The 20,106-nt window shown below is 49.1% G+C and overlaps 1 protein-coding gene across 1 annotated transcript in view; it reads left to right on the forward strand.

Moving 5' to 3' along the window:
- Nucleotides 1-8,638: 8,638 nt before the first annotated feature.
- The window catches only part of PTGIS (prostaglandin I2 synthase), a 67,855-nt gene continuing 56,387 nt past the window's right edge, over nt 8,639-20,106 (forward strand). Inside the window, exon 1 of the mRNA XM_008014482.3 lies at nt 8,639-8,771. Within this exon, the coding sequence (XP_008012673.2) occupies nt 8,698-8,771 (74 nt within the window). The 5' untranslated portion in view covers nt 8,639-8,697. The remainder of the gene's footprint in view (nt 8,772-20,106) is intronic.

Raw genomic sequence — 20,106 nt, forward strand, 5'->3', positions numbered from 1 at the left:
CCTCTGTTTCTCTGAACCAAACAAGATCCAGGAGAGCTTCTGCTGCTAACAGTACTCACCCAAGCTTCCACATTCATTTTTATAAATAAGGAACATAACTTTCATCTCGGGGCAAGCCCTCATCCCTCAGAAGTGTAGTTTTGCTGATGCTTTCTGAGATTTGTTATCACTGAGCCCCCTTACCACTTCCATGTGGCTTCTGCCCTGTCTTAGCTGCTTCACACATACTCTGAAGCCAATGAATTATATGTCTCTCCTGGCTTTGCTAAAAATGGAGTCTGTGGTCTGGTTTTGTTTATTTGTTTTTCTATTCTTCTTGATCCTCTGGTATAATTTCAGATTAGGGTGCTACAGGAGAGGGACTCCAGCAAGCTTCTCATCCTTTGATTTTCCCAGGACAGGGGGACACATTTATCCTAGGAGAGGGTAAATGTGGCCTTAGGCAGCCATTTTTCTACCCCCATTATCTAACTGGATTCTCTTTAGTAACTCTGAGACATAATAAGCAAAGCAGCTATGACTGCCGTCCCATTTTCAATATGAGAAACCAGAAGTTCTGAGGCTTCTGGGGTGCTTCAGGGTGGCAGGAGGACCAGCACTTGGGGTCTGTCTGGATGACGGATCAACATGGTCTCTTTTCTCCTTGTCTTCCATACTACGCTGGCTCTCAGGCAGGATAGCAGGGAGTTGAGGAGATTGAGGTCTGACTTCACCATTTTTTCCACTACAAAGTGCCAAGGCAGCTGGTTGGGAGCCATAAGGCCACCTGTCCCCCTGTCCTGGGAAAATCAAAGGATGAGAAGCTTGCTGGAGTCCCTCTCCTGTAGCACCCACCACCTCTGGCAGATAGCCTGGGAAGAGGGGCAAGACCGCTCCAGAACATCCTCTCACAGGCTAAGATGAGGTCCAGGTGGACTTAGCCTGGGAACGCTGAACAAAAGGCCTCCTAGCCCAGCTGTGTTTGCATCTGGATAGCTGCCCCCACCTCTGGGCTCTTAGCCAAGCACATTCCCTACATAATCCTGGCTTTCCTGGAGAAGGATGCTGGAGGATGGCTCCCCTGCAGCTGACATCCTTGCACTTTAGAGACCTTCAAATCTCCAAAGGCTCAGGCATGTGCCCATTCTTAGAGACAGTCAGCAGCAAGGCCTGGATGGCAGAAAAGAGGTCATTTCTTCCAACCCTCTGCCTCTGATTCAGACACACTTTCTCTTCCTGTATAAAAAAGACCAAGTGAAGAGGTTTTCTGTCTTTCATTTCTTCTGTAAAATTCTTGATAAAGAGGCCTGCACAGTGCTTGCAAATAAATACTTGGTAACATGTGCTGAAAGAATTATGCTTCATCTCTTTTGTTTCTGCTGCTGCTGCTGCTGCTGCTGCTGTTAAGACAGGGTCTCAGGTGCACTCTGTCGCCCAGGCTGGAGTGCAGTGGCACAATCTTGACTCACTGCAACCTCTGCCTCCCGGTTCAAGCAATTCTCCCACCTCAGCCTCCTTAGTAGCTGGGATTACAGGTGCACGCCACCTTTCCTGGCTAATTTTTGTATTTTTAGTAGAGACGGGGTTTCACCATATTGGCCAGGCTTGTCTTGAACTCCTGACCCCAAGTGATCCACCCACCTCAGCCTCCCAAAGTGCTGGAATTACAGGCTTGAGCTACTGCGCCCAGCCTTGCTTCATCTCTCTCTCTCTCTAGTTTTTTTTTTTTTTTTTTTTTGAGATAGAGTTTCCTCTCTTTTGCCCAGGCTAAAGTGCAGTGGCGCGATCAACCCCTGCCTTCTGATTTCAAGTGATTCTCCTGCCTCAGCCTCCTGAGTAGCTGGGATTACAGGCGCCCGCCACTACACCCAGCTAATTTTTGTATTTTTTAGTAGAGATGGTGTTTCACCATGTTGCCCAGGCTGGTCTCGAACTCCTGACCTCATGATCCACCTGCCTCAGCCTCCCAAAGTGTTGGGATTACAGGCGTGAGCCGCTGTGCCCGGCATAGCTTCATTCATCTCTTTTATTAAGTGCCTACTGCATGCACTAGACACAAGATCTTCTTGAATTTGTCCAACCACCGTGGGAGGGGGGCCCTGTCATCACGATCCTCTTGTACAGATATACCAAGGCTCCAAGAGTAGAAAGCAGCCTATTCTAATTTAACTGGCACAAAGAACATTCAACCAAAAGGATTCTAAAAAGTTTGGAGATAAAGTATACATTAGTCAATCCTTTTTGCTTAAGAAGATCTCAAAATTTCCATGACTTGTAACGACAAGTACGTTTTTCTTCCTCGGACCTCTGCAGGTCAGCTAGGGGTTCTCTACTTCAGGCCGCAGGTTGAGCTCAGGTTTGCTCTGTGGGTCATGGCTCAAAGCAGAAACCAAGGTCAAGTGGAAATATGTGATTCCTCGTGAAATCTCTACTCAGAACTGGCAACTGGTTATTTCTTCATCCTCCACTGGTTAAATTGAGTCACAGGCCCGAGTCCACCATCACTGAGTCAAGGAGATATTATTCTCTGCCCATAGTGGGAGGCACCACAACCCTGCAGCCAAGGGTGGGAATGTCTAATTCTGATATAGGGAGTGGGTGAGAACTGGAGACAGTGATTTAACCTACTGCAGCACAGTTCCAGGAGTGGCTAATTAATTGTGTGACTTAGCAAAGACTCTCCTTAGGCTCCAAGGTGGCTGCCGCGGCTCTGACCCCATCTCTGGCCACTATTACCAGGTGTGGTAATAGCATGACCAACCTTCCTGGTTTACCCAGGACCGGGAGGTTTCCCAGCATGCGGGGCTCTCAGTGCTAAAACTGGGAAAGTCTGGGCAAACCAGGATGCGTTGGTCACTTGACGTGTGTAGCAGATTGTTTCTGAATATTTGGGGGTAACTGGGGCAACATGTGAGTGTGTGTGTGACAGTAGTGTGTGTGTGTGTGTGGGGGGGTGTGTATGTATATGACTGTATGTGTGCTGTTATTCCACAGCCCAAGACAGCAAACAACTAAACACTCAGGATGACATATCACCAGTAGAAATGGTCATTTATTGGCTCCTAATTCCATAGGGGGGATGTCACACTGGGACAGGCCCCCCATCTGCCCTCATGTCGGCCTAGTCTTTGCCCCCTCTTTCAGGCTGCCCCCTAAAACTCTATTGTCCTTCCCTAATTCTACAGGACAATTTTGTTCAACATCCCAACTCCAAACCTATTTTGCATACCCCAAATGTTTAAACCACTGGCCCTTGGCACAACTAGACTGCACGGCTAAAAATCAGCGGGCAGGTGTGTGCTGTTGGTCTATGCAGTGTTTTAAAATAATCAGAGCCATTATTTCTGGCTTCTCTTGAGTCTGGAGACCTGGCCACACTGGGCATGTATTTCTGCATGGCTTTAGTTGGCTGGAACTGATAGAAGCTGCTTTCTTTTGGATGGGGTAGCCCTCTCTAGTTTTCTACTGTTCCCATCCCTCCCTGTTGCCATCCTGATATGACTGACTCACTTCATTCATTTGCAATACTTGCTCGAAGACTTGAGTTTACCAGTCTCTCTTTAGCAGCACAAAAACACCAGAAACGTTGCAGTTTGGGTCTTTCCTTCCCCTCCACCTCTCAACCTCACTTAGCTTCTATAAGTGGAAGAATTTATTCTTGCATTGTTCCAGTTTTAGATGGCAGCTGTGCTTGCTTTCATGGCTGCAGCAGCCATGAAAACACACCTCTCAGACCTTCCCTGGGGGAGCCTGATTGACAGATGTGCCACGCTTCCCAGGGTTTGCTCCTAGCCAATCACTGGGGGAAGCAGACTTGTTCTTGGGAGACATAAGGCTCCTCAGGAGGCGTAAGGACAACCTGTTAGCCTTGAACTTTCTTTCTTTCTTTTTTTCCTTTCCTTTTTTTTTTTTTTTTTTTTTTTTTGAGACAGAGTCGCTCTTTTACCCACTCTGTAGTGCGGTGGTGCGGTCTCGGCACCCTGCAACCTCTGCCTCCTGGGTTCAAGCAATTCTCCTGCCTCAGCCTTCCGAGTAGCTGGGATTATAGGTGTCGGCTGCCATGCCTGGCTAATTTTTTATATTTTTAATAGAGACAGGGTTTTCACCATGTTGGCCAGGCTGGTCTTGAACTTCTGACCTGAAGTGATCCACCCATCTCAGCCTCCCAAAGTGCTGGGATTACAGACATGAGCCACTGTGCCCGGCCAGCTTTGACCTTTCTAAGAGTGCACTGCAGCCCACAGTCCCTTCTTTCCTCTGTCCCTTCCTTCCATTTGTCCTCCTTCTTTCTGTCCTTTTCTCCCAGCCCCCTCTGGCTCCCTCTTCATTTTACTCCCTGGCACTCCCTCAATAAGCCTTTAGTATAACTCTTCTCATCTTGGCTCTCCTGGAGGACCTGCTCATAACAGATTTGGAAAAACCAAAAGGTGGAGAAAGAGAGGGCTTCCAGGCAGGTAAACAGCATGAGCAAAGGTGTGGAGGTGGGAAGGCCCAGGGTGTGTTTGCAGCACCAGGGAGTAAGTTAGTTTGTCCTAAGAAGACATCAAATTCCCGTGCTCTAGCTTATCGAACGAAGTACTATGGGACCTTGGGTGAACTGACTCTTTCTGGACCTCGACTTCACCATCTGTGAATTCAGAATAATAATACCATGCATTTTATAGGTTCTTTGGGGGGAATAAATAAATTATTATGAAAAAGTGTTTCAAATGGCATAAGTTACCAACTAAAGTTAGAGCTATTGTTACATAAAAAAATTTAAAACTGCCCCTCTCTGTTGGGACTGGTTTTTAGCCTTGAGGAAGGCAATACACATAATATTTTCCTTTCCCGACACAGTTTATTTGTAGCCTTTAGGATGCAGACGTGAATCAGAGCTGATCCCTGGAAGACAGAAAGCAGTGGTGCAGGGTAGAAGGCCTCCCTTTCCCAGGCAAAATTCCCTGTGTTCTAATTGAGTTGGGTCTTGACATTACTCTCACAACCCCACAGTGGCCAGGGAAGGGAACAGAGGCTTGGTGAGATGGGAGAGTTGCCTAGATGTCTTGTTTCTACTGGACAGTGAACATCTGAACACACTGAGGCTCCTACAGGGAAATGTCTGAATGTTGGACCCTGGGAGAATAAATTTTCCCGGGGGTCCAGCTGACATATGAAGGGAAGGCTTCCCTTCCCCAGAGGAAGGCTTACATGCCAGAGTTGGAAGCTCTGCGGGTAGCTCCCTGCTATCACCACTACCAGCAACATGCCCATTGCACAAGTAAAGTAGTTGAGATTCACAGATTAAGCAACTTGCTTAGGTTTAGATGAAAAGCAAAACTTGCTTTGCAAGTCCTTGCGTATTCCAGCCCTTTCGCCATGGGCTAGAGGGGTGATCTTCCTTGGGATGATCTTCCCTCATCTTCATTCTGAGGCCATATCAGCTCTGTCCTCAGCAGGGTCCTTTCAGTTCTCCCGGGGCAGGGGAATTTGGAATTTCTGCTATTTTTCAAGACCTGCCTGTTCCTCCAAGATGCCATAGCCAGAGGGTTGGATGTCCTATTAGCCTGATAAACACAGAAAACCTACACAGTAAGAAAAGTAGAAATAATAAGACAAAGCAACATTTTTGAATTCTCGCATGGGCCAGTCCTGCAGAGGTGCTCTGGATGCATTATCACCTCATTTGGTCCTCCCCTCAGCCATACCTAGAAGGCGTCTCAGCTGGGAATGTCTTTGGCTGCAAGTATTAGAAAAATCTGACTCACGGTGTCTTAGCACAGACATGTGGTTAGCTCATTAAATGAGAAATCTACGGGGCCGGGGGGGGGTGTGGTTCCAGGGATGGTGATTCTGCAGCTCTAGTTTGAGGTTCTGCAGCTTTCTTGGCCTTCCCTCATAACACTACAGCCCCCCTCAACTCCCCAGCCAATCACCTTCCCACACAATGGCTCCCAAAGCAGGAGAGAAGGCAAATATGAAGGAAACACATTTTTCTAGAAGCCTCCAACAGATATCTGGAAGGTAGGACAAATCACTAGCACAGATGGATTTCCTGGACCGGCTCAGATCCATGGCGGGTCGTTCTCTGGGAAGGGGGCCTGGCCACCTTCCTAAATACATGCCGACTCCTGAACAAATCCAGGGAGAGCCAGAGGCTCACATTCATCTTCCTTTGGTGTGTGAGCAGCTGCCTCTCCTTCCCTGGGAGGATTTTGTCTATGGCTCGAGAAGGGAAGAGAGTATCTGGGAGAGAAATTTGTACTGAATTGAAATTGGTCTGCACTGAAGCCAGGTGCGAGGAGTAGAAGAGCTAATATTTATTGAGCACCTATTGTAAACCAGACCCTGTGCTGGGTGATTTCATTCTCTTTTCATTTAATTCAGTTATCACAGCAGCCCCATGAGGAAGGAACTGTTCTTCCCATTTTTCAGATGAGAAAATTGAGACCAAGCCTGATCACAGATAATGAAGAGGAGCAGGACTGGTCTAACCATTAATGGTGGTTAACTTTCCCTGATGCTCCTGGTGTGACAGGCACTCACACAGGTGTGCCCTATGGACTAGGTCATTTGTTCCTGACCTCAACTCCATGAGGTTCTCTTTTCCCCATTCTGTCAATGAGGAACCCCAGCTTGGGAAGGTGGAGCAGTCTGCCTGGGGTCACAACGCTAAGGATTGGCCAAGCCCGGCTGGGAACCCCACTGCTAGCAGACAGCCCTATGGAGCTCCCCAAATTTGGAGAAAATCCTCTGCGCCCATTCTGCAGCCTTTTTGGGATTGTTGGCTTCTCTGGCAGATAAGCTGGAAAAATAAACAAGAGGTTCAGGAAACTCCTTTTGCCTCTTGCTGTTCTGAATCTGCCGAGGCCACGAGGGGGTCATCCAGCTGCCTTGACAGCTGACATTAAGCAGGCAAATAAATGAATCTTGAAAATGATAGCAGGACATGTGAAGTACTGCCAAAAAAAAAAAAAAAAAAAAAAAAACTATCGAAAAAACAAACAGACAAAAATTAGTAACAGGTTATGGCACTATAATGTGGTGGGGATGACTGCTTTAGAGCAGGTGGCCAAAGAAGGCTTCTCTGCAGTGACAGCTGAGCAGACACAGAGGGACTGGGGACGTGGTGGAAAAAGCGGGCTGTGTGAAGAATGCTCCGAGCAGAGGGAACAGCACGTGCAAAGGCCCTGTAGTGGGACCTCTAGGGAAAGATGGGGAGATCAGTGTGGCTGGAGCAGAGTGGGTGAGGGAGAGAGTCAGGGACATGGGTCAGGGAGGTAAAGGTGAGGGGGCGGATCATGCTGGTTCTTGAAGGGCCTTATCAGGACTCTGACTGACAAGGATGGAAGCCAGGAGAACAGGGGGAGCAACAGTTTCTCCAGAGCATTGCTGGGAAGGTGGAATGAAACGTGCCTAAGCTCACCAGGCACTGAATGGGCAGATACAGGACTAGAACCAGACCTCCTGGGTCTGAGTTCCAGGTTCAGCCCATGGTTTCATAAAACTTACCTGTGCCAAACACTCAAAGGATTGCGATTCCTTTTATTGTCAAGCTCTCATCACTTCCTCACGATAGCCCCAGAGGTAAGCACACCTCTGCCCTCTCTGCTTCCAGATAGCGAGGTGGGCTCAGAGAGGTTGAGCTACCTGCCCAAGGCTCCCCAGGGTGGGAATGGGGATGGTGGGGCAGGGGCGTGGAGCAAGGCTGGATTGACCCCCAGGCATTCTAGCCTGGAGCCCCAGTTCTCATCAGCACCCTGAGGTGGTACCTTGCAGAGCCGCGGGCACAGGGGGCTGGCACCCCAAGCACCAGGTAGCGGCGACAATGGCCACCACATCCGGAGGCCCTAACATGCACCAGGTAGAGGGTGCATACTTCACGGGCACTATCTGTCCCCAAAGCAGGTGAGGATGAGGGGACTTCCTGAGGCACCCTTGTACCCCATGCCCAGTAGTTACTGAAGATACTATAGGGTGCGATATAATCCACCCAACCCTCCTAGCCCAGACCACACAATGGAAAACTCCAGATCTCCAGCACGCCTGGGGTGGGGGTTGGCGTGAGGAGGAGCCTTGGGGGGATGCCCTCTGTCTAGGTGGACTGTGGAATGTGGTGGGAAAGCTCCTCCTGACCCCCTTACACTCCTCCTGCGTGTTCGTCCCCTCCCACCACATTTTCTCCTCCCACTCTGCCCCCTCCTCCCCATACTCCTTCACTATTTCCCCGTCGCCCCTCCGTCTTCCCAGATTCCCTCCCCTTCCCTTCCCCAAAAGTCCTCTCTCATCTTCCCCATCCTTCTTCCCTCCCCACATATAATTTCTTCCTTCCTGTACATCCTCTCTCTCCCCTCCCTTCCATCACCCCTGAGTCCACCACATCCCCCTCCGTCCCCCATCAATCTCCTTTCCCCTTGGTCACTCCCCAGCCCACCACATCCCCTCCGCCCCCCTCCCCCTCCCCTCCCTTTCCCCTCCCCTCCCTCCCACATTTTCCATCCCGGCCTGAGCTGCGGGGAGAGGGGTTCTCCCAGAGCGCCCTGGGCCGACCCCTGCGGACCTCGGAGGGCCCCATCCTCCCGCCCCGCCCCGCCATCCCGCCCCAAAGCGGGCCGGGGTGGGCGGAGTGGGAGGGGCGCGGCGGGTGGGGGCGGGGAACTTTACCTGGGAGTGGGCCAGGCCGCCAGCCCCGCCAGCCCCGCCAGCCCCGCCAGCCCCGCCAGCCCCGCCAGCCCCGCGATGACTTGGGCCGCGCTACTCGGCCTCCTGGCCGCTCTGTTGCTGCTGCTGCTACTGAGCCGCCGCCGCACGCGGTGAGTGTCCTGCTCCGCTCGGCCCCGCCAGACAAAGGGGGCGGCTCCCGCCCGGGCTGCAGCCCAGGGGTCTCAGAGCCCGCCGCCAGCTCGGCCCGAATCCCACTCCAGTATCCCGGGCAGGGCGAGACCCTTGGAGGTGGGAGTCCCGGGGCCCCGCACCCGGAGGAGGGGGCCAGGCAGTGCGGCCCCTGCCAAAAAGGTGTAAGGTGGGACGGTCTGGGGTCCGGTAGGTGCCCCGGGGCGAATCACCCACCTCGACAAGTCCGGGTCTGGCCCTCAGCGCGACGGCAGGGACCTGGGAGGGGATTTCAGGTGAGGACCTAGGTTTGTGGGCGGGGAGCGGTGCGGGGACAGCCTCGGCGTGGCCCGGGTGGAAGAAGCACTCTCCACTCTTCAGCCTCCGCCTGCACCCGGCACCCACCCACGCGCTGTCACACCCTGCCTTGCTTTCCGCAGTCCTGTAGGGGTAGCCTCGCTCCTCAACCCATTACACAGATGGGAGTGTTGAGCCAGCGGAGTGCAGAGCCCTGGGGGATGTCCTGATCATGCCCTGGAATCACCCTCCCCGGATTCCCTGTCTGGAAGAGGGGGGTCGGTGGGCTTAGTAATTTCATTTGCCAGGGAGACACTGAGGCCTGTGAAGGGCTCTGCCTTCCCCTGAGGTCCCACAGCCTGGACAGAACGGAGCCAGGGCCAGATGTCACAGCCTCCTGGTCCCAAAGGTTTCCCAGCTCCATTGAGCATCTGTGATTTAGGAAAAAAAGTAAAGACAGCCTCGAATCAAGGAGATAGCTGTAGTTCTCCTTTTTATAAAATATTTTTAAAATTAACTTGAATTGCACAAGGTATAGCTGAATATATTCGACTTAAAACAGATATTTATCCTGTTATAGATAAGACCGAAGCCCCTTAACCCTCCCCCAGCCCCTGAAGTCCAGTCCTCTCTCCCTCTCTGGGCCTCTCCTGTTGCTCAGTCTGGGTAGAACCTTCCATATTTAAAAAATATATACTTTTTGTTTTAGACTAGTTTGGGATTTACAGAAAGTTGCAAAGATCGTGCAAAAAGTTCCTGTATTTCTCTCACCCGGTTTGCTCTATTGTTAACATCTTACATTGTTACGGGACATTTGCCGCAATTAAAAACCAACACTGGTCCGTTACTCTTAACTAAACTTCAAACTTTACGAGATGTATCACTTTTGCCATTACCGTCCTCTTTTGTTCCAGGATCCGGCCCCAAGTTATCACATTGACTTTAGTCTTCATACCTCCTCAGTCTCCCGGATGTTTTAAAAATTACTCTTACATACACAGACATGAGCTTGTAGCTAATACAGAGCCATGTAAGAGAGAGTTAGTTTACATTCGTGTCTGAAAATTCCGGAAACCTTGGGAACTTTTTGATTTTTAAACAATATGTTAGTTAAATATTCAAACAATAAGCTCACTGTATTTTTCTTCAACCTCCAGACATCTTTACAACTATGTAGTCAAAGAAAAGGAAAAGACAGTGAATAAATGTCTCAGTGAAGAAATGAATTATTTTTCCGAATTGTCAGGCTTTCTCAATACACTGTATAGAAATGTTTTCAGACATTATGATGCTTGCTCTTTTCACTCCAGATTTTAGTTTTGACATCTGTTCTTTTTGCTACAAGCAGATCTTTTTGCTACATGGAGATCGAATCCATTCTTTTGATTCTCTCTGTGAGAATGTCTTCCATCATGTGAATAAGTTGCGGGATCTTTTTTTCTTTTGAGATGGAGCTTTGCTCTTGTTGCCCAGGCTGGAGTGCAGTGGCACAATCTCGGCTCACTGCAACCTCCGCCTCCCGGGTTCAAGCGATTCTCCTGCCTCAGCCTCCCCAGTAGCTGGGATTACAGGCATGTGCCACCATGCCCAGCTAATTTTTGTATTTTTAGTAAAGACGGGGTTTCTCCATGTTGGCCAGGCTGGTCTCGAACTCCTGACCTCAGGTGATCCGCCTGCCTTGGCTCTCCCAAAGTTCTGGGATTACAGGTGTGAGCCACTGTGTCTGGCCTTCTTTTGTCCCTTTGATGGACTCTTAGGTTGTTTCCAGTGTTTCTACTACTTCAATGTGCTGTGTTCTCACTCAGGCTGGAGTACAGTGGCATGACCTCCACTCACTGCAACTTCTGCTTCCTAGGCTCAATTGATCCTCCTGCCTCGGCCTCCGGAGTAGCTGGGATTACAGGCGCACACCACCATGCCTGGCTAATTTTCGTATTATTAGTAGAGAGAGGGGTTTTGCCACGTTGGCCAGGCTGGTCTTGAACTCCTGACCTTAAGTGATTTGCCTGTCTCAGCCTCCCAAAGTGCTGGGATTACAGGCGTGAGCTACACCGTGTCCAGCCCGGCATTCTTGACCTATGAAAATTCTCAGCCTGTGGAAATGTGGTCAAGTTGAGTAACTGTTCTCTGCCTCCGTTTCCCAATCTTTAAAATGGAGATGATGATCATAGTAGCTAACAGTGGAGTTGCTGGGTTAGAAGAAATGCCAGTTTAAATTATTTTGGCTAGTTCTTGCTAACTATCTGAAGAGCAAATTTATCTTTGGGGATGAGCCTTTGGTTTTTAAAAATTTTTATTTATTATTTATTTATTTAGTTTTGAGATGGAGTTTTGCTCTTGTCGCCCACGCTGGAGTGCAATGGTGTGATCTCGGCCCACTGCAACTTCTGCCTACCGGGTTCAAGTGATTCTCCTGCCTCGCCTCCCGAGTAACTGGGATTACAGGCACGTGCCACCATGCCTGGCTAATTTTTTTTGTATTTTTAGTAGAAACGGGGTTTTGCCATGTTAGCCAGGCTGGTCTTGAACTCCTGACCTCAGGTGATCAGCCCGCCTTGGCCTCCCAAGGTGCTGGGATTATAGGTGTGAACCACTGTGCCCTGCTGAGCCTTTGATTTTTATATCTGTGGGCACCTTGGAAGGGTCAACAGGGGGTAGTGGGGAGAAGTGTGGGAATGAGGGTCACTGGCAGCTTGAAGGCAGGTGCATGGACCCTGGGGACCCCAGTTTAGATCCCTAATCTCACTTTCTCCTTCCAGCTTAGCTAGGGACACTCTGGTTATCTCCATTTTACAGAGGAGGAAACAGGCTCAGAAAGGCTAAGCAACTTGCTCAAGGTCTGTCTGGATTAAAACTCTGGGCTATAAGAATTTTTAGCTTTTATTTTTAGAGATAGTATCTCACACTGTCGTCCAGGCTGGAGTGCAGTGTACAATTATAGCTTACTGGAGCCTTGAACTCCTGGGCTCAGGTGATCCTCTCATCTTAGCCTCCTCAGTAGCTGGGACTACAGGTGTGTGCTATCATGCCCAGTTAATTTTTAATATTTTGTAGAGATGGCATCTTGCTATGTTGTCCGGGATGATCTCAAATTCAGCTCAAGTGATCCTCCCACCGCAGCCTCCCAAAGTGCTAGAATTACAGGTGTGAGCCATCGCGCCTGGCTTTGCAAGAATTTTTAATTCACAGGAAGAATGAATTCTCATTCTTCCCACACTTTATACTGGTAATCTGAACACTTAAAAGTCTTAGAACTGTGTGGCCTTAAGATACTAAGAGATGCAACTATAAGCAAAAGATTCTTAAAGAAGGACAAACAAGTGGAACAAGTGGGTGACCCTGATGCCTTGTGAATGGTGATCCAGTTTGGGTTGAAATAAGCAAGGCTCTGCAGCTCCCTCGTCTCATTTCTTTATCCTGACCAAGGCTTGAGGTAATTTCCACCACCTTTATCATACAGCTGAGGTTTAAAAAGACGAAGTGACTTTCCCAAAGTCATACAAATATTATATTCCACATCTAGGCCCCTCCAACATTCATGCTTATCCCAGTAAGAAACCACTGCTTCTGAGAGTGAGCAACTCCATCTTTACCTCTAGAATTTAATTTAAAACTTTTAAATTAGGAAACATTTCAACTATACAGAAAAAGAAAAAGAATACAGTAAGAACCCCCATGTACCGATACCTTGATTTGATAGTCATTAACATTGTTTAAAAAATATTAGATGTACGCCAGGCGTGGTGGCTCAGGCCTGTAATTCCAGTGCGTTGGGAGGGCAAGGCGGGCCAATCATGAGGTCAGGAGATCAAGACCATCCTGGCTAACACGGTGAAACCCCGTCTCTACTAAAAATACAAAAAATCAGCCAGGCACGGTGGCAGGAGCCTATAGTCCCAGCTACTCGGGAGGCTGAGGTGGGAGAATGACGTGAACCTAGGAGGCGGAGCTTGCAGTGAGCCAAGATCACGCCACTGCACTCCAGCCTGTGCAGCAGAGCAAGACTCCATCTCAAAAAAAAAAAAAAAAAAAAAAAAAAATTAGATGTCATGATATTCCACCCTTGAATATTTCAGAATGCATAAAAAAATGACAACTACAATTCTATTTTCTTGCCTGAGAACATAAAAAGATAATTCTTAATATCATCTAGTTCCCAGTTTAAATTCAAATTTCTGCAATTACAGCAAGAATTTTCAAGCCCCATTCAGTGAACATGAGGGTGGTGAGCTGAGAGTTAGGACTATGGCTTGTGGGTCCATTGAGGCTAATTGATTTGCCTTGTGAGTATCAGAAACATTCTTCTTGCTTCCCAGGCCTCAGTTTATCTGTACTTTGAGGTGGCTCATGGAGGTGGTCTCTCAAGCCCCAGCCATGTCACCAGGCTACTGCATCTTTCTTTGGGCTTGTGCGACCACCATGGGGAGAATTGAGAGGGATTTCTTGGTTGGGAGGCTCCTTTTCTGGGGGTCCAGAAGGCATAGTGGCATCAAGTGAGGGTCCCTGTGGCCCAGTGGCTGGTCTGGGCCCTTGCAAGATGCAGAATTTATAGGCACAAATAAATCTGTCTCATTCTAACATGCACTGATCAGAGGTCACCCAACAGTAGTCCATGATTGGATTCAGCCCTGGATGGGCTGGGTTTGTGCTGTGTGGGACAAGAGGAGAAAACGGGGGGATTCCATACACAAAAATCTAGATTTCCAACTTCTTGTGAAAAATGGGAAGATCTAGCAATACTTTCCTGGGACTCAGTGGTAGCACCCTCTCTAAACCTTGCCACAGTCCCCACTACTCCCTGTTGCCTCTCCAACATGCAGCTACTCTAGTTACCACTCTACTTCCTCTGCTGTTGTTTCCTATGCTGAGAAATAATTCTGTGAATTTGTATCTATTTCAAAAGCCAGAAAGTAAAAACTAGGGCTAGGCCATGTGCTTTTTCTGCACAGTGGTAGCAGTGCGGGGCAGGTATGGAAGAGCATCTGGGAAACCCTGTTAATGGCAGACTGAAAACCCTGGAGGCCTGTGGGTGAGCCCTGGGGGAAGAATGGGTTAAGCGGGTTAAACAGAAATTTGTTTAACAGCTGAGCTGGAGCAACCCTTTTGTTCCCCATCAAATCCTCCCAGAGCTTAAGGCCCTGAATTAAGTTGAAATGATTGAACAGAGAGGTTGGGCAGTCTACCCAACATTGCACAGATGAACCATGCCAGCCTCTGCTCTGGACAATCTAGAAGATGGACTCTGTGTCAGGCGCTTAACCTGCCTTGGCTCTCTTAACCCTCTCAGCAACTCTGGGAGGCAGGTGCTGCCCATTGAACACTGACTGCATACATGATTCATTCAGACCAGGCACTGTTCTGAGTGCTGGAGTGGACAACACGTCCTCCCTTCATGGCTCTTCCATCTAGTGAAGATGCGATACCTCAGGGGGCACGGAGGCGGGTGACATCCCATCCTTGACTCCTCTCCCTGATTCACAAAGGGTCACGTGAGAGACAGATCCAGGGCAGGCGGTAGGGGTGGCCGTGGGGTCAGTGAGTGAGGAATGGGCAGTTTTTTGAGGAACCCACATGATGGGGCTCCAGTGGGGAGTCAGAAAAGATGCCTTGGGATCTGACCCACGGTCGGCAGGAAACCAGCTGTGTGGGCAGGAGACGAGGACGGAAAGGTCAGGGCCCACTGCCCTGCTAGCCAGGGCCTGGCAGTGCCTAAAAAAGTGAGAGTGTCTGTGGGTGAGGCTAGAGCCCACAGGCCCCAAAACAGCCTCCTTCGCCCCCGCTGGCCACGGGCTGAGTCACCCTGGAATGTGGCCACAGCCTGAGTTGGATTGAGGGCCCGGGGCTGGAAGAGCCAGCGTCAGGGGTCAGGCGCCTGGGCTCCGGGCTTCCTGCCTTTGTCCACGCCTCCTTGGGACTTTTCTGGGGAAAGAGGAAAGCTGCCAGGAATAACACCTGGCTCGCTGGGGAGCTCCGGCCACAGCCAGGAGAAAGGCAGGGAAGGGAAGCCCACTCCCACCTGCAAAGATGATTTAGGAGAAAATTTCAGGGCCTGCATTTGAGGAGGTCTCTGAAATCTCTCTGCAAAATGCCCACTTAGGGTGACTGGGGGCCAGGGTAGTATCAAGAGGGGGGTCACTGCAGCCAGACCTGCCTGGATTAGAAACCCAAGTCCTCTATGGTGGGCCCTCTGGCATGTGACTTAGCCCTCTGCACCTCAGTTTCCTCCTCTGTAAAATGGGCCTGGCAGTAATAATTGCTTCCTCCTAAGGTTAGGGGCGGATTCATTGAGTCACTGGGATAGTCCTCAGAGTGGTGTCTCTCACACCATCAGGGTTCATTAAATGTTAGCCATTATTTCCAAGCAAGGAAATGTTTGGAAAATGCCAAGTATAGCACCTGATGTGTAGTTGGCACTAGGTAAATGGTGCCCAGGAATCTTACTGCTCCTGCTTCTCAGCTGCCCCACAGCTACCAGGTGCCAGGTGCTCTGTAACTCCCCTCATTCTTGGCATAGCCTGATGCTGTCGGTAGCATTGTTGCTCCCATTTTATAGATGAGGAAAGAGAGGCATGGAGAAGCTAAGTCACACAGCCAGCAAGAAGCGTGGCTGGGATTTGAAGCCAGGAAGTATGGTGCTAAAGTTCGGACTCATCATGACCATGCCCTCCTGCCTCTTATGGAAAAATGACTGCTCCTGAGTCTAGTTTGCCAGGCTCTGACCTGGGCTGGAAGGGGGCTGGCATGAGCCAGTTATTCCAAGGCTACTCGGGCAGCGTGACACGTGGAGGCTTCAGGAGAAGTGGCCTTAGCCCAGGGGCTCACAAGAAAATGAGGGGCAAGGAAAGGCCCTGTACCTCCTTAGACTGATAGAGCTCAAATTTGCAAGTCTCCTCTTTGACTAGAGAAGCCGGGATGAGCTGTGGAGAGGAGGGAATGGTTGGGAGAGGCACTTCCTAGGCCCTCAAATTTCATCTTTGATTCTGCTCCCATCTTTCCCAGCCTTGGCCCTCAAATCTGGCCATTTGTTCCTGTCCACCACCTGTCCTACCCTTTGGGTTATATTGGGGGCAGCCAGGTAGAGGGAAAGTGGGAGCAGGAGACGGGGCAGAGGGAGGTAGAGAGGGAAGGGGAAAGGAGGAAGAGAAGTGGCTGCTGAACTGCTGGGTGTGGAACAAAAGCCCCTGTGCTGAAAGTGGGAGACTCAGATGTCAGGTCTGGCTCCCCAGGGACCATAGCCATTGCTTCCACCATGTTGCTGGTAGTTCCCTGACACATCTCCTTCCTTCCTCTTGTCTTTCTCTGGTATGACCCTTTAAAGGTGTGGTCACATCACTTACTGGCTCCTGCTTCAAACCCTCCAGTGGATCCCTGTCCCACGTGGCAGAGGAGCCAGATTCTCACCTTGGCCTTGGCCCTCGTGGTCCCCAAGGTCATCTCCAGCATCATTGCCTACCTCTCGCCTCCACGTTCTCCACTCCAGCCGTGCTGGCTCCTGCTGTCTTGAAAACCTCAGCGAGTATGCTCCCACCCCAGTGCCTTTGCACTTGCTGTTGCCTCTGCCTGTAACACTGTCCTCCCTGCCCCTCCCAGAGCACTCCTTTTACATACTTCTGGTCTTTGCTCACATGGCATCTCCTGAGGAGGCCCTCCTTGACCACCTTCTGTAAACTGGCTCCCCTCACTGTCTCACACCACTCTGCTTTCTTTTTTCTTTAATGGAATATAATTCATATCCCATTAAGTTCACCCTTTTGGACTGGGCATAGTGGCTCATGCCTGTAATCCCAGCACTATGGGAGGGCAAGCAGGGAGTGCTTGAGCCCAAGATCAGCATAGGCAACACATCAAGACCCTGTCTCTAAAAACAATAGGAAAAAAAAGTCAGGTGTGATGGCATGTGCCTATAGTGCCAGCTACTCGAGAGGCTGAGGCTGGAGGATTGCATGAGTCCAGACGTTTGAGGTTATAGTGAACTATCATCGTGCCACTGCACTCCAGCTACCCTTTTGAAGTGTATAATTCGGCCGGGTGCAGTGGCTCACACCTGTAATGCCAGCACTTTGGGAGGCTGAGATTGTGGGTGGATCACGAGGTCAGGAGTTCAAGACCAGCCTGGCCAAGATGGTGAAACCCCGTCTCTACTAAAAATACAAAAAATTAGCCAGGCTTGGTGGTGGGCACCTGTAATCCCAGCTACTCAGGAGGCTGAGGCAGAGAATTGCTTGAACCTGGGGGTTGGAGGTTGCAGTGAGCCAAGATCGTGCCATTGCACTTCAGCCTTGGCGACAGACTGAGACCCCATCTTAAAAAAAAAAAAAAAGTATATAATTAAATGGTTTCTAGTATATCCACCGGGTTGTGCAATCACCACCGTCATCTACTTCTAGAATATCTTCATCACCCCTAAAAGAAACCATGTACCCATTAGCAGTCACTCCCCATTTCCCCCTCCTCCAGTCCTGGGCAACTGCTAATCTATTTTCTGTCTCTATTGATTTCCCAATTCTGGACAGTTCATATAAGTGGATTAATCCAATATGTGGCCTTTCGTGTCTGGCTTCTTTCACTGGGCTTAATGTTTTTAAGGTTCACCCACATCGCAGCATGAATCCGTACTTCGTTCCTTTTTGTGGCTGAGTAACATTCCATGGCATTGATACACCACATTCTGTTTATCCATTCGTCACTCGGTGAACACTTGGGTTGTTTTCACTTTTCAGCTATTATGAATAATGCTGCTGTCACCCGAAAGCGGTCCTGATCCAGACCCCGAGAGAGGGTTCTTGGATCCCATGCAAGAGATAATTTAGAGTGAGTCCACAGAGTAACGTGAAAGCAAGTTTATTAAGAAGGTAAAGGAACGAAAGAGTGGCCACACCATAGACAGACCAGGGCATTCCCGAAGGCAAGAGGAGGAATGTGTCTGCCTTAGGTACAATTCTTCTTGTTTAGATAGAAGATAAAAATCATGGGAGAGATGTGCTCTACCACAAGGGCTGGTGACAAAGGATTGTTACCTACAGTCTTCCATAAGAATCTATATTATTATCTTTAAAGCAAAACTTATTCTTAAACTAAGAAGGCTTTTGTTCATAAAATATCGGGACATCAGGACATTTCCTGGGTCTATTAAGTCCTGGATCTGTTAAGTCTTGGGTCTGTGGGGTAAGCATTATTAACCTGTTCCCTTAATCGAAGCAGTAACTTGAGTCTGGCGCCTTAGGACCACTCGGCCATCCTGACACGTTGTTCCCTTAATTGAAAACATCCTGTGATTAAGAATGCCTAGTTCCCTGGCTGAGCATGGTGGTTCATGCCTGTAATCCCAGTACTTGGTGAAGTGGAGGCTGGTGGATCACCTGAGATCAGGAGTTCGAGACCAGCCTGACCAACATGATGAACTCCTGTCTATACCAAAAATATAAAACTTGCTGGGCATGGTGGCTCATGCCTATAATCCCAGCTACTTGTGAGGCTGGGGCAGGAGAATCACTTGAACGTGGGAGGTGCAGGTTGCAGTGAGCTGAGACCGTGCTGTTGCACTCCAGCCTGGACAATAAGAGCGAAACTCCATCTCAGAAAAAAAAAAAAAGAATGCTTCTTCCCGGGATTGCAGCCCAGCAGGTCACAGCCTCATTTTACCCAGCTCCTATTCAACATGGAGTTGCTCTGGTTTGAACGCCTCTAACACTGCTTAAAATAATAGTGTATTCATTTGTATAAGATCAAATGTTTTCAATTCTTTGGGGTATATTGCTGGGTCTTGTAGTAAGTCTATGCTTGATGTTTGGAGGAACTGCCAGACTGTGTTCCAAAGCAGCTGCACGATTTTACATTCCCACCAGCAATGTATGAGGGTTCTCATTTCTCCACATCCTTGCTAACACTTATTTTCTTCCTTTTTTTGGTGGTGGGGACAGGGTCTCTTTCTCTTGCTTAGGTTGTAGTCAAGTGGCGCAATCACAGCTCATTATAGCCTCCATCTCCCAGGCTCAAGCGATCCCCCAACCTCAGCCTCCTGAGTAGCTGGGACTACAGGTGCACACCACCACACCTGGCTAATTTTTGTATTTTTTGTAGAGACAGGGTCTCACCATGTTGCCCAGGCTGGTCTTGAACTCCTAGGCTCAAGTGATCCTCCCACATTGGCCTCCCAGAGTGTTGGGATTATAGGCATGAGCCACCATGCTCAGCCTTATTTTCCTTTTTTAAAATTTTTATTTTTATTATGGCCATCCTGGTGGGTGAAGTGGTACCTGTGAACGAAAAAGTGTCTGAGACAGGTCTTAATCAATTTAGATGTTTATTTTTCCAAGGTTAAGGACACGCCCAGAAAAGAGGTCTGTGCCTTTCTCCAAAGACAACTTTGAGGGTTTCAATATTTAAAGAGGGAAAGGTGGGCTGTAAGAGAAAGAGGGAAGGTATGGTAATCCACATGTCACAAGAGAAAAGGAGTGGGTAAGGTCATAGTCAATAATATATTCGTCTCATGCACAGTAAATTGGCACTTTACATAAAATAAGGTGAGCGTAGAGTAGCTGCCTATGGAGATATTGAACCTTTTATCTGTAGCTATCTGCTTAGGAACAAAAGGAAAGGCAGCTTCTTGCATGACTCAGCTTTCAGCTTAATTTTTTCCTTACGGCAGAGTGAATTGGTGTCCTGAGTTTTTATTTTCCTTTCTCCCTGGTTTTCTTTTCTTTTCTCCCTGGTTTTCTTTTCTTTTCTTCTTTTTTTTTCTTTTCTTTCTTCCTACAGGGTTTTTTCTCTGCAGCCTCAACCTTCCAGACTCAAGCGATCCTCCTGCCTCAGCCTCCCTAGTAGCTGGGACTACAGGCATGTGTTATACAATGCTGGGCTAATTTTTTAAATTTTAAGTAGAGATGGGGTCTCACTCTGTTTCCCAGGCTGGTCTTGAACTCCTGGGCTCAAGTGATCCTCCTGTCTCAGCCTCCCAAAGTGCTGGGATTACAGGCATGAACCACCATGTATTCCTGCCCCCGTTTTCTATTTAAGATC

This window comes from Chlorocebus sabaeus, chromosome 2 (genome assembly GCF_047675955.1).
Source record: "Chlorocebus sabaeus isolate Y175 chromosome 2, mChlSab1.0.hap1, whole genome shotgun sequence".
Lineage (NCBI taxonomy): Eukaryota > Metazoa > Chordata > Mammalia > Primates > Cercopithecidae > Chlorocebus > Chlorocebus sabaeus.